The sequence below is a fragment of the Eptatretus burgeri genome, chromosome 2 (genome assembly GCF_056783735.1).
Source record: "Eptatretus burgeri isolate ZD-2024b chromosome 2, Ebu_testis_v1, whole genome shotgun sequence".
Lineage (NCBI taxonomy): Eukaryota > Metazoa > Chordata > Myxini > Myxiniformes > Myxinidae > Eptatretus > Eptatretus burgeri.
The window spans coordinates 16,003,666-16,016,813 of record NC_140962.1 but is presented as its reverse complement, the minus strand read 5'-3'; the positions used below and the strand labels follow the sequence as shown (position 1 = coordinate 16,016,813).

Here is a 13,148-nt window from a genome sequence, read left to right as displayed (position 1 = left end):
GGGGGGGGGGGGATTCCATTGATAGCAATGAGCTGAGTGCATGAGTGGATGAAGTCAAAGCCAGGGCTGAAAATGGCCTTGCGTGCTTTAGGCACTGAGCTTGACAAGGAGAGCAGGACGTCAGACTACTTTATACTGCAGTTACAATATGTCTTATTTTGAAGGAAAACTAAAATTTGCCAATTGCCTCAAGAGTGGCAAATCTGAAAAGTCTTACACGTCGAATGATAAATTAAGCAAAAGCTACAAAAATAAGAAAAAAATAATTCAACAGCACAGGAGATAAATATACTTATTTATATTGACGATGAAGGCAAGGATAACATATAGGTACTGAACTTGTGTGATGACTTTTCCTCCAACTTGGCTTAACTTCATCAACAACTTTCAAAATTCAATACAATTCAGAAGGGGCAGGTGGATAAATGAAAAGTAAATATTTCATCAAAGCACAGCACTACGTGACAAAATATATTATTTATATTATACCCAATCTTCAATAACAAGATTATTTCAAACAGACAAAACAGAATCCTCGCGAACGCTCACGCAAGTCTGAGTTGGCACCCAAAACAAACAACCGATTCATATTTATCATTACTCTTAACAACCAACAAAACGTGAAGAGTAAATTTTTGAAATGTCAGCTACACCACGTTTCCCAAGGTGGTAAACCTACTCTCACAAAACAAAGCCAAAGAAAAACATTTTTAAAGAGCATGCACACAAAATACTGTGCATCGTAAGCCAAAAGCCAAGACAGGCACCTGGAACCGATGATGGTGATTGCATAACTTCTTCCCCAGGTACACATAATATGGGTTGAAGGTTCGTTCCTGCAGGCAGCAGCTGAGCAGAACATGGATTATTTCTTGCTGCTGTTGATCCTTGAGACCCAATCTGCATGAAAACCAACCCCGTGTTAGCGCTTTGCCTGAACCCATCAAGCATATATCACCATAACATAATCTCATCAGATCCCCAAACATCAATCGACCACAACACGTTTCGCACAATGGCATGATAAAACTTAACATGTCAGGCATCATTCCATTTCAATGAAGATGAAAAATAGCGAGACAAAAACTTATCTGCAAACTGGGCCTTTAAAGAGAGGCGATTACAACAGTACACAACACACTTACCAAAACCAAAAGTCTGCACACACACATGCACCAACACACAAAGTTTGGCTCACTGCTGCATTCTTATGCAAGTGATGTTTAATAGCTTTCAATTGTACTTGAATACAAAAGCATCTTTCTTACAACATAATCATATTTCATTATGTGTAGCCCTGAATGTGCAAATGGAGTTGTTGTTTTTTTTTTGTTTTTTTCCCTTCTGACAAAGGTGCCTGTATTCATGTTTAGAATGCACTCAATTCCATGGTGATCAAATGGTGACAAAAGTTGTTTTGGCGAAATATCCCCATCTCATGTGATGTCTATTATTAGTCTTGCCCCCAAAGGGGATATGAGACTATTGCAACTGTCTGTCTGTGTATATATATATTTCTTTTAAAATGTTTTTTCTGCAACCACTTGTCCGATCGAACCTTTAAACAGAGGCAGCACTCCCCAAGGAAAAAAAAACAATTGAAACTTGGCATATATTAGGTGAGAACGATGATGTCATTGGTGAAGTGATATACCAACCATAATTGGTTGAATTGAATGAAATCCTTATTCAAAAAAAAAAAACATCTGAAATTTCATATATCTGATGTATGATCCGATGTGAATGAAGAATTAAATTTATGACTTTTATAACCCATGCCAAGAAACTATGCAACATAATAGGGTGTATGGATGATATGGACGTATGGGCCATAATAGTAGCGTGTTCAGTTAACGATAGCATTTTTGTTCAGAACAAACGTGCGAGGCAAGACTCTGCGCTCGACGAATGCCATTCTATTTGCATTCAGTGACACAAATACAGTTTATTATAAACTAGAGTTCATGACACCTTCCCCCAAGCTGTCTAGAGAAACAAGGACATGGGCATGGCCTACGAGCGGCAAATTTGATTGACTATGATTATGTAAAATACCGTAATATTTTGTCCAAATACTGCTTCGCAGAGGGTTTTGAAAGCGTCAAAAAGGCGATTTGTGTTCTAGGTTCAAGTATATAATTCAATTTAAATAACATAAAGATTTTAAAGGTCATGGGAGAAAAAAAAATGGGAAGGTTACTGCCGTTGATGTAGCTCACTTTACCTCACCTTATTTGACACGTTAGATAAGTTATTTGTGCCTGTTTGTGTCCTTTATGACATCCGTAAAAACAGTAAGTTTCCCGTTTGAATGATTCTAAAATTTGTTTCACTGCCAGACAGGCAGACAGACTGAAAAAAAAAAAATAATAATAATCTCATTCCTCTCTGCACATCTATGATCGGGCCAAATTCATAACCAAGGTACTGTTAAAACTACAGGTTTGTTTTCCGATTCATGTTCAAAATATAACATTCAATTGAAATCAAGTTGTTCCTCCATTTTAAACTGACGTTTGTAGACAGACAGATGTGAACCAATTCCTTATTAACCCCGCTTTTCCTTTTGCCTGCGCGAAATAAATATTAGGTTCAGTTTTTCTAATAAGCTTGAATGAGAGTCAAGAAACAATATTTTGTTTGCAAATTCTAACTCTTATACAGGCGAGAATCTTCATTACCTCTGACACCGAAGGAGAAAAGAGGATGGGGTTTCACCTGTCTGTGAACAGGATATCTCCAAACGTTGTGGACGAATTTTGACAAAATTTGGTGCAGAGGTTGAGTGTGCGACAAGGACAAATCAATTTCATTTTGGCGAAGATCTGAGTCTGTATACGAGAATTTTTTTTTTTAATTTTAAGTGTTTTTTTTTTAAGTGAATATTTTACCATTGAGAGATGGGGCCACAAACGATATATAGCATGATAATTCAAAAAGTTGGATGAGTTATGACAAAACTAGGTCGATGAGTGTTAGGTGACAAGAACAAGCGGATTATATTTTGGTTCAGATTTGGATCCAGATCTGGCCTATCACATGGATACAAAATGTAAACTGTTCAGCCTGGCGGAAATATGCACTCTACCAAGTGTTGTTCTCATTCAATCCTGTTGTCATGTCTTGACTTTGAAAGCATTAGAAACTTGATGTGTCTGAGTCCCATGTCAGTTTTAACAGAAAGAACAGTCTTTTGTGCTACTGACCCACATTAAGCTATGGCTTATGGAAATGACTTGGTAAATATAATTTCTGGCCAATTGGGTGGCGACTCCACATTAGGCCAAAAAAAAAAAATGTTGCATTGGCGTAACGGGTCACTGAAAAATAGGGTAGGTCGGTCGGGATCTTTTTTTTTTTTTTTCCTAATAAATCCCAAAATTTTTGGATAATAAATCAAAAAATTTAATAAATCCTAATAAATCCCTCCCAAAATCTCCCCCGGCTCGAGTACCACCCTTTTTGTCGGCGGGTTCTGTCCGAAACACTTCCGGGTTTTTGCGATCGCGATCGCAATCAACAAGATACTTGAAATCGATAGCAAAAAAACAAAAAAAAAAACGTAGGGTCGGGCGGGTTACGCCAATGCAACATTTTTTTTTTTTGGCCTTAGCATTCTCATTGAGGCTGAAGAACTTCCATCATCTCCTGTAATGAAGTGAATATAATTTTGTACATAGTTCCTATTGTAACTAACATCAGTGTTATCTGCACTGTATCACCAACCCAATAAGTTTTTCAAAGGCATCAATGTAATCCTCCCCGCTCAGCAATATGTAGAAGATCCTTCGCCGTATGTCTGTGTTCATACGCTGCTGCCGTGCCAGTTCCTGCATTTCAGCACTCACCTGGCAACCACAGGAACAATATTAACATTCTTTCAAGTAATCACCTTTAAAAAAAAAATTAAAAAACAATAGAACCTGATTAATAATTCACATTTATGAAGAAACAGCACATGACTAACAAATGAACAATAAATGGTGACATGAAAATCCCAGCTCTTGTGACCAAATTTTCTGTGATACTGCACCTCTTGTGACACTGTATATAACACCATCGAAGAGTTCCTTCCAACTCCTTTTCCGTATATTGAATAAGGCCATTGTCTGTTTTTTTTTCTTTCTTTTTCCTTTCTCTTTCTTTGCCACTCACACATAACCTTTGTTTTATTCATGGTAATGCATAAACGTTCTTTATTGCACTTTTTCATGTTTGAAACATCTTTTGCTCCTTTTTACACTTTCACCATTCAATAGCAAGTCAGTAGCATACAATAACTCAAATAGGAATCACAACCTTTCACTCTTCATCAATCCTTCCGTCAGTATTACAAACAGTAAAATATTTACAACTGATCCCTGGTGTAATCGCACCTTGGCTTCAAACATTGCAATACATCCCAATTTGGTCTTTATCGCAGCTCATAATTTATTTATTTATTTGATTCCCATGACTATTTTTACCATTTTTTCAGGCACGAGCTGCCTTCAAGAAGCCCATTCTACAACTGCTCTTGGTACCCAAATCATATTCTTTCTCAAGGTCAACAAAAACATGAGACAGTTTCCTTTTCTTTGCCAAATACCTTTCTTTGGCATTGCCTCAAAAAAATTGCTTTTGTTGTTGATCTTTTGGCATAAAACCAAATTGGTTGATGTTGATATTTACCATGTATTATTCTTCTTACAACCACCTTTTCAAAAAGTTTCAATGCCTGCTCAATGAGTTCAACTCTTCAAAGACGAACATCATGTGTGAATCACCATCATGCCAAAGGCTGTGGTATTGCACATCAAACTACATGAATCATATAAATTTGAATAGCCATTTTTGATGAAATATTTAGTGATCAAAAAAAACAATTAAATCACCAATTTTATTTTTAAACCTTCAGTTGGCATTCAAGTAATATAACCAAAAGGGCAGTTTATTTGACTCAATGATGACCCACAAATTAACAGTTGGGACATTTCTCAAATCAATTTTAGAATATCTATCATAAGGAATTTTCTACCAAATTACATTTTTGTAAAAACCCAGCATTTAAGAAAAGAAAAAAAAATAATAATAATAAAAAAAAAAAGGCAGGATACCGCAAATAATGTGTAATCCCCAATTCTGACCCATTATCTCTATTACCCCCATTTACCTTATTTGCTTGTTTCAGTGTTTCCTCCCCTCCTCATTTTTTCTTGTTTGTTCATTCATTCCCTTAATGTTTGTCCCACTGAGTTATACCTTGCTCTTCCATGAGCCTCCCTCCCATAAATGACTTTTTTTTTGCTACCAACAAAGTTATTTGGTGCCCATTTCTATTCCTCACCCCTCCAATGGGCTGTTGAGATTGTGGGCCAGTTGTGGCAGCATTTCCAGCTTGTGGTGTCAGGCTCCATGCCGAACCAACGATCCACCAGCGGCCCACAGTGTCTGCAGCCAGTAAGTTGTCTAGAGAGACACGTAGGACTGAATCACTGCTGGCATTCCTGTTACGGACCTGAGGTGGATGTGGACCAAGTCACAATTCTGAGTTATGCCAGACCAAAAGCTTTTACTCATCCAAAATACAGTACTCAAATGCTTAATCAGTAGTTCATATCTAAAAATTCCTTCATCAGAACTGATCCTCTAAAGAAAGAGTAACATATGATAGACAATAATAATTTGAAACAAAACAACAAAAATGACAAACTACACATTTTGCTCTGCTCCAGCTGTCAGCTTCCTGGGAAAACTATTCATCGTCACTTCCCCACACACCCACCCACCCCCAACCACATATTGCTTGGTCTTTCCTGTTTGCAACCATTTAAATTTCACTCTCCACATTATTTTACAAGTGAAGGCGTATCACTATTACGTACCAAATGCCATTTCCGACCATGATCTTTCGACTCTCGCCAACCGTCTTCCCTCGATTACTAGATTGAATTTTCTCCACTTCAACCTCACCCTTGTAAACATCCCGCATTCACCTCTACCCTTCATTGTCCAATTTATATGGTTTAGCAATTCCAGAGTGTTCCTCATAAATAGGCACCGAGTTAGGTAATAATAAAAACAAACGAGAGTGAAGTCGATGGTACACCATCACAAATCCCCATGCTTCCCACTTCAAGCAAAGTTGAAAGATGGCAAAATGTTCCAATCGGTATGAACTAATATCAAATTTAGAGTTTTAAAAAATATAATTTTGTTTTGACCCCTATGACAAGTCCCTACCCCTTGGGGACATTAACTGGGGTCAAATCCAAACTGCACAATTCTACTTCGTGACGTCGACAGATATGCCTCTGCCAAAACATCCAGTCTTTGCTTCCGCTAACTTTGACCTAAAACCTCAAGACCATTTGACCTCAATAACTATCTAATCTGTGCATACAGTGCCTTCAAAAAATATTCACACCCCTCGACTTTTGTCACTTTTTCTTGTGTTACAGCCTGAATTTAAAATGGATTAAATATAATTTTTTTTGTCACTGATCTACACAAAATATCCCATTAATGACAAAGTATGAAAAAAACATGTTTTCAGAAAATTTTACAAATTAATAAAAATGAAAAGCTGAAATGTCTTGCGTCAATAAGTACTCAACTCCCCGAGTCAATACTTTGTAGAAGTGCCTTTGGCAGCGAATACAGTTTTGAGTCTTCTGGGTATGTCTGTATCAGCTTTGAACATCTGGATTTGGGGATTTTCTCCCATTCTTTCTTGCAGATTTGCTAAAGCTCTGTCAAGTTGAATGGGGAGTGTCGGTGAACAGCAATCTTCAAGTCTTTCCACATATTCTCGATGGGATTAAAGTCTGGGCTTTGGCTGGGCCACTCAAGGACTTCCACGTTATTCACGACTTTCATGTTCTGAAGCCAATCCAGTGTTGCTTTGGCAGTATGCTTGGGGTCATTGTCCTGTTGGAACATAAATCTTTGCTGCAGTTTAAGGTATTTTGCACTCTGAAGCAGGTTCTCCTCAAGGATTTCCCTGTGTTTGGCTGCATTCATTGTTAACTCTATCCTTACAAGTCTCCCAGTCCCTGCCACTGAAAAGCATCCCCATAACATGATGCTGCTTCCACAATGCTTCACAATGGGGATGGTGTTAGATGGGTGATGAGCTGTGCTCGGTTTCCACCAGAAGTCACGCTTTGCCATCAGGCCAAAGAGTTCAATTTTCATCTCATCAGACAACAGAATCTTTTGCCTCATGCTCTCAGTCTTTCACGTGTCTTTTACAAATCCCAGGTGTGCTGTCATGTGCCTTTTTGTTGGGAGTGGCTTCTGTTTGGCCACTCTCCCATAAAGCCTAGATTCGTGAAGTGCTGCAGAGCTTGTTGTCCTTCCGACAGGTTCTCTCATCTCAGACAAGGAACTCTGTAATTCTGTTAGGGTGGTCATTGGGTTCTTGGTCACCTTCCTGACAAAGGTCCTTTTTGCCGAATTGCTCAGTTTGCTCAGACAGCCAGCTCTAGGAAGAGTCTGGAGAGTTCAATATTATTTCCATTTCCTAATGATGGAGCTCACTGTGCTCTTGGGAACTTTGAACACGAGAAATTGTTTTATACCCTTCCCCAGGTCTATGCCTCCTCACAATTCTATCTCAGAGTTCTAAGGACAGTTCCTTGCAATTCATGGTAGAGTTTCTGCTCTGGACGTGATTTAGAAAGAAACACACCTTTATATATTGGGACCCACAGATGATAGTGCATGTCAATCGATTGAATTGGCCACAGGTGGTCCCCAATCAAGTTATTGAGACATCTCAATGATGATCAAAGGAAATTAGATGTACCTGAGCTCAATTTGGAGTGTCATAGCAAAGCTATTGAATACTTACTGATGCAAGACATTTCAGCTTTTCATTTTTAATTAGAAAATTTTCTAAAAACACATTTTCACTTTGTCATTATGGGGTATTTTGTGCAGATCGGTGACAATTTTTTTTAAATTTAATCCATTTTAAATTCAGGCTGGAACACAACAAAATGTGACAAAAGTTAAGTGGTGTGAATACTTTCTGAAGGCACTGTACGTATCATGGTACATGTTATTAGTTTAGTTCAAATCCCCACCTCGATAACATTTTTTTTTTTACCCGACATAACCTCTGACCTCTTGACCCAAAAATCAAATCAGTTCATCTTTACATCATTATACATACATGCATCAACTTTTATTTAAATCCCTTCAGCTGTTCACAAGTATCACATTTTTATATTACATGGCCTCTGACCTCTTGATGCCGCAATATAATCAGTTCATCTTTGCAACATAGGATATACTTATACCAAATTTGAGCAAAATACCATCACTGGTTCACAAATTAGCATGGTTAACATAATTTTTGCCCAACGGGACCTCTGACCTCTTGACCCCATCATCTTAGCAGTTCATATTTACATCATTTTAAATACTTGTACTGGGGTCCGGCGATATAATCGATATTCCGGTATTGGAATTTTGAAGATACGGTGCAGTGGGGAGAGGAAAAAAAAATTCGGTACATCACCAACAAATCGAAAAAAGGTATTCACAATCGTTAATTACTGTACATGATTTTAAAAACCGTTTACGCACTCGGCTACACCTGGAATAGTGGAACGTATGACGTCAAGATGCACCAGGAAGTCGGTTTTAACTTTTAACCCTAAGCACTGTAGAAGCAATCACGTCTTTCTTTGCCCTCATTGCTGTTTTTAAAGCAATTGCCAATTGGTTATTTTATATGAATTGGATGTGCTTCAGAAAGCTTGTGCTGATTACCGACATGGCGATCCGCGACAGTGATACCGGCCTGTGCTGATTACGGCTAAGGCGATCCACGATAATCATACCAGCCTGGGCCAATTACCAATACTGATCTCACTTTCAAATGAAATCATAATATAATGGGCGTAAGTCAATGACGTGTTCGTCAGATATGAATACGTAATGCACCATCACAAAGTTTTGGAACCTGCATTACAAAAAAAAAGATTTTTTTGTTTTTTTAAAATACTGACATTGGTATATAACCAGTATGAGCCCGATATATCAATAAATATATAAACAATTTTTTTTTTTAATTATAACGATGGAACCCAACTTGGACCATGTTTGAATTCAAACCCTTCAGCAGTTTTTAAGTTTTCGTGGAAACGAAAACCTATCACAGATGCACAGACAGCTTGACGGACAACCCGAAAACATAATGCCTCTGGTGACTTCGTTAGCAGAGGAATAAAAATCATTACATATGTCATGTGTCCTCAATGTTCATTGAATATAAATGTTTCATTTTAAAAATAAAAAAAGAATGTGAAAATATACCTGTAATTGCATTTTTTAATATTTGACCTTTTGACCCTGCCCCAGGGCCCCATGGGGCAGGGCCAAATATTAGATTGTTCTTACACCGTATTGAAACGTGCTGATCGCAACTACCAATTTTGGTGAATTTATGCCCAACAGTCTAGGAGTGTGGGGATAATAAAACCAGCACATGCAGCAATAAGTTCTAGTAAAAAGGTTTGGAGCTCGTCCAGTCGAATGAAAACCAGACAGGAATGTTGCGAGTGAAAACAGCTGCTGTGACAATTTCCTCACTCGGCTCCGGAGCAGCTTGCGGATCCGTTCTGTTGTGCTGGGGTCATATCCCGGGATTTTCCGCATGTCATTGTTCTTCAGTGCCATCATATTCTCCAGCATGAACCATACCTGTGAGATCAGCATGAGCCCCATCACCGACAAAAAACCCCCCCAAAAAAATCTTTATCATGGCAACATCAGTGTATGCAAAGCAACAATGAGAACAACTCCTTGCAAACATGTTCTCACACGGGATTTTATTTGCGAACATACGTACGCCCATTTCCCATATCTTCCCTGGATGAATACTTACACGCGCCCGTCTCTGCTCCTCGCAAGCAACGCCTTTTGCTTTTGTCTGCACCTCGATGATAAGATCCTTCAGTGCCACGGGGTTATCCCGACGCAGAGCAAATCCCACCAAGCGCAGCAGTTGGAGCACGATCTCGATGTCACGCTCACCAAATGAGACAAGAAGTCGCCGAAAAACGTCCACAATGAGAATGCTGTGCACTACACCAAAGTTGTACAGTTGTGCCAAGATGGCTACCACATTGTTGCAGGTCTTCCCTTCCCCAAATGTACCCCCCGTCGAGTGCAACTCGTGGAATTTCTTGGCCACGACCTCCACAAACTCTGCACCCACCTGTGAAGAACACACACTTTATAATACACCGTTTCACAGGCCCAATCAGAGACCACTCAATACTCTGTCTTCACCTGGAAGTTACACTGAGGCCGAGAGAACTCAGGATGTACGATTCCTTTAGCCTTAGCACTACATCGCATTCATTGCTCCTCAAGAGGAAAAATGGAGTCATGAAGGAGTGAAGTCTCGCTGCATGTCCATAATTCCCTGAGTGTTACACCGCAACATCTTAATACACACATTACCCAGCTTCGGGAGAACACCTCATGGTGGATGTGCCATATTGGACCATTTATCATGTAAATAAAACCATTTAGTGAGAAAACATGTTTTGAATGCTTTGAGGGTGGGCAGGCAGGCTTGCAGACATCACAACCACCACCAATATCACGATCACCACTCGTCTTCCTCACACTGCACGTATATAGACCAAGGGATGACCACTCAAAATGTTAATTTCCATTGGGGACCGGGCCAAACCACCTTTTTCAAATATAAATATTGATAATAAATGTTTTGAAACATGAAAGACTTGTTGCACTAGATGTCAAAATATTTAAACCACACCCAAAATTGCTGCGATTAGAACTCCATTTCCCAGAATGCCTTCTGTAGAACAGTTAACAATATTGTTGAAGATTCGACATCCTTAACAGCACCGCCGTCTCAGGGGTTACAACGCCGGCTAGTTCGGCACAGGTCTCAGGTCAAGCGCCTCAGATCACGATACCAAAGTACACCTGGGCCTTACCAGTTGGGGATATAGACCCAGACTACAAACTGGGTTTGTCAGGGACCGAGCGAAGTCTGCCACAGTCCGTAACCCGTTTGGTTTTATATACAAATGGAGCGATTGTTCCTCAGAGCGGCACAAATAAATTCAAGGCGGCAACCTTCATATGAATCAGCCAGATTTATTGGGGACGCATCGGGGAAACACGACACAAGCAAAGCATTCACAAACGTTATCATTCATCTATAACCCGCTCTTAACTTGGGAGCTACAGATACGGGTTCCGAAGGGAGCCCAAGCAAAATACACCTTAGGCCTGAATAACATGCAGACAAGACACGGAGTACTTGGTGGTGCCTCATGGACGAGAGGAAAAGTGTCGAAGGCACGAATGCGTCTCGTGACAAGCCGATGGTGTCAGATTCGAGCACTCAGCATGGGAAGATGGCGCTCGTACTCCTTTTGTCAGCACAGCTCGCGCATGCCGCGTGGCAAGATGGCGGCGACGTACTCCTTTTGTCGGCACCATTCACGCACCAGCCTCGGCGCATCCAGCCCCCGTGAGGTCGATGGCACAGGAGCGAAAGATCTATGGTATGTTCCAGCTGGCTCCCCACAAGGTCCAGTATGCGAATCCAGGCCTGGCCTGTACACCAGACTAGGCCTAATCTGGGTGTTGGACTCTGCAGGTGGATCGATGGGATGAAAAGACGTGTCGAGCTGTCCAGGGACCAGGGAGTAAGGACAGTCAGAGGCTCCGTAGTTGGATTCAGGATGAACCTGTGGATCACCTGCAGGCTGGATCCATGGCAAAGGAAGAACAGCCGAACAAACCACTCATCACGCAGATCACCTTCTCCCCTAGCAGTTCCTCATAACGCAGAACGCAGACTCACAAAGTAGATCCTCTTGCCTTTCGGGGCGGGCCTTTCTCCGGACCGCCTCCGGGGACCCGTGATTGGTCCATCGTTTGAGATTGCAGCCGCTCTCCACCAATGGGTTGCTGACACGTCTCGTCGACTGACTCTCAGGGTGCTGGGTGGGGGCTAGTTAGGAGGAGGGGGAGGAAAAAAGAAGCGCCACTTGGTACACCACCACTGTATGAGCATTGGACAGCCTGCTACACATGTAACGTCCGATTACCAAACAACCTAGCTAAACATGCATTTAAGGGGGGATCTGGGCCAATCCTATATTTAATAACCCACTAAGGGCCCATTTCCGCAACAATATAGCCACAACATCCTTGGCGTTTACTTTGAAAGGCTCGAGTTTGAACCATTATGTTGTATCCATGCTTTGCCCGATGAGAATGGAAAACTGATAAAATTCCAAAGTTAGGCTGGACAAAATTCAACGATTGTTGTGTTTGATGGAGTAAGATATCAGGCACTGCAGAGGCTGTAGTTGTAACCAAAGCCACAGAATCTTTCAGTATATGACGACACACACAACACAGGTTAAGGACCTGCAAGTCTCCCGCATAAAGGAGGATGATGAACATGTGCAAGCTGTCTGTGACACTATTGAAAGCACGATTAACCCATTCGAAAAAAAAATAGCCAGCATCTCCTACACATTCCCTCTGGTGTAACTGCCATTCCAAGGTCCATTCCAAGGACATGACTGCAGCAAAGTGACGTGGCCAAACAACTGAGATGTATAATTAATCTCTCACGGGACAAAAAAAAAAAACAGCATCCACAGGAAAAGGTAAGAAAGAAGGCCGATTCAAGCAAGACCGAAGCTTATTTGCCAGATAGCTAATAGTTTCCAATGACAGAAAGGTGGACCTCAATGAGCTTATGAAATCCAGCCTCAACACAAGCCCATTGGCATCAGCAAATGAGAATGGTAGCATCGTGAAAACAAACAAAGTAAGCCTGATGCGACATATGGAGTCCGTTGTGGAGCCATCACCAGTCACAGACTCCATTCAAAGATAGGGTCTATGGATTGTGGATGGAATGGCAATTATTCAAGAGCTCGGCAGCCGGGTCCACTCACTTCCCACACTTGGTGATTTGTGAGCCTGTATTCTCAACAAGGTGGTGACCATGGCTACAGATATCTACACCAATTCAATCCACCTCATCACGGATGGCTATCTGACAGTCTCCATGAAGAATGTAGAAAGGGGAATGGGAGCTACAGTAGGAATGCAGAGGATTAAGATCTACAGTGCAGACTAAGCCATTCCTT

At 40.7% G+C, this 13,148-nt stretch overlaps 1 protein-coding gene across 1 annotated transcript in view; it reads right to left on the bottom strand.

Moving 5' to 3' along the window:
• Positions 1-13,148, bottom strand: part of NOM1 (nucleolar protein with MIF4G domain 1) — a 59,404-nt gene that overhangs the window by 31,163 nt on the left and 15,093 nt on the right. The window contains exons 4-8 of the mRNA XM_085863798.1: positions 9,878-10,210; positions 9,583-9,693; positions 5,327-5,497; positions 3,727-3,848; positions 768-900 (exon numbers count right to left, since the gene is read on the bottom strand). Coding sequence (XP_085719924.1) covers positions 768-900; positions 3,727-3,848; positions 5,327-5,497; positions 9,583-9,693; positions 9,878-10,210 — 870 coding nt within the window. The remainder of the gene's footprint in view (positions 1-767; positions 901-3,726; positions 3,849-5,326; positions 5,498-9,582; positions 9,694-9,877; positions 10,211-13,148) is intronic.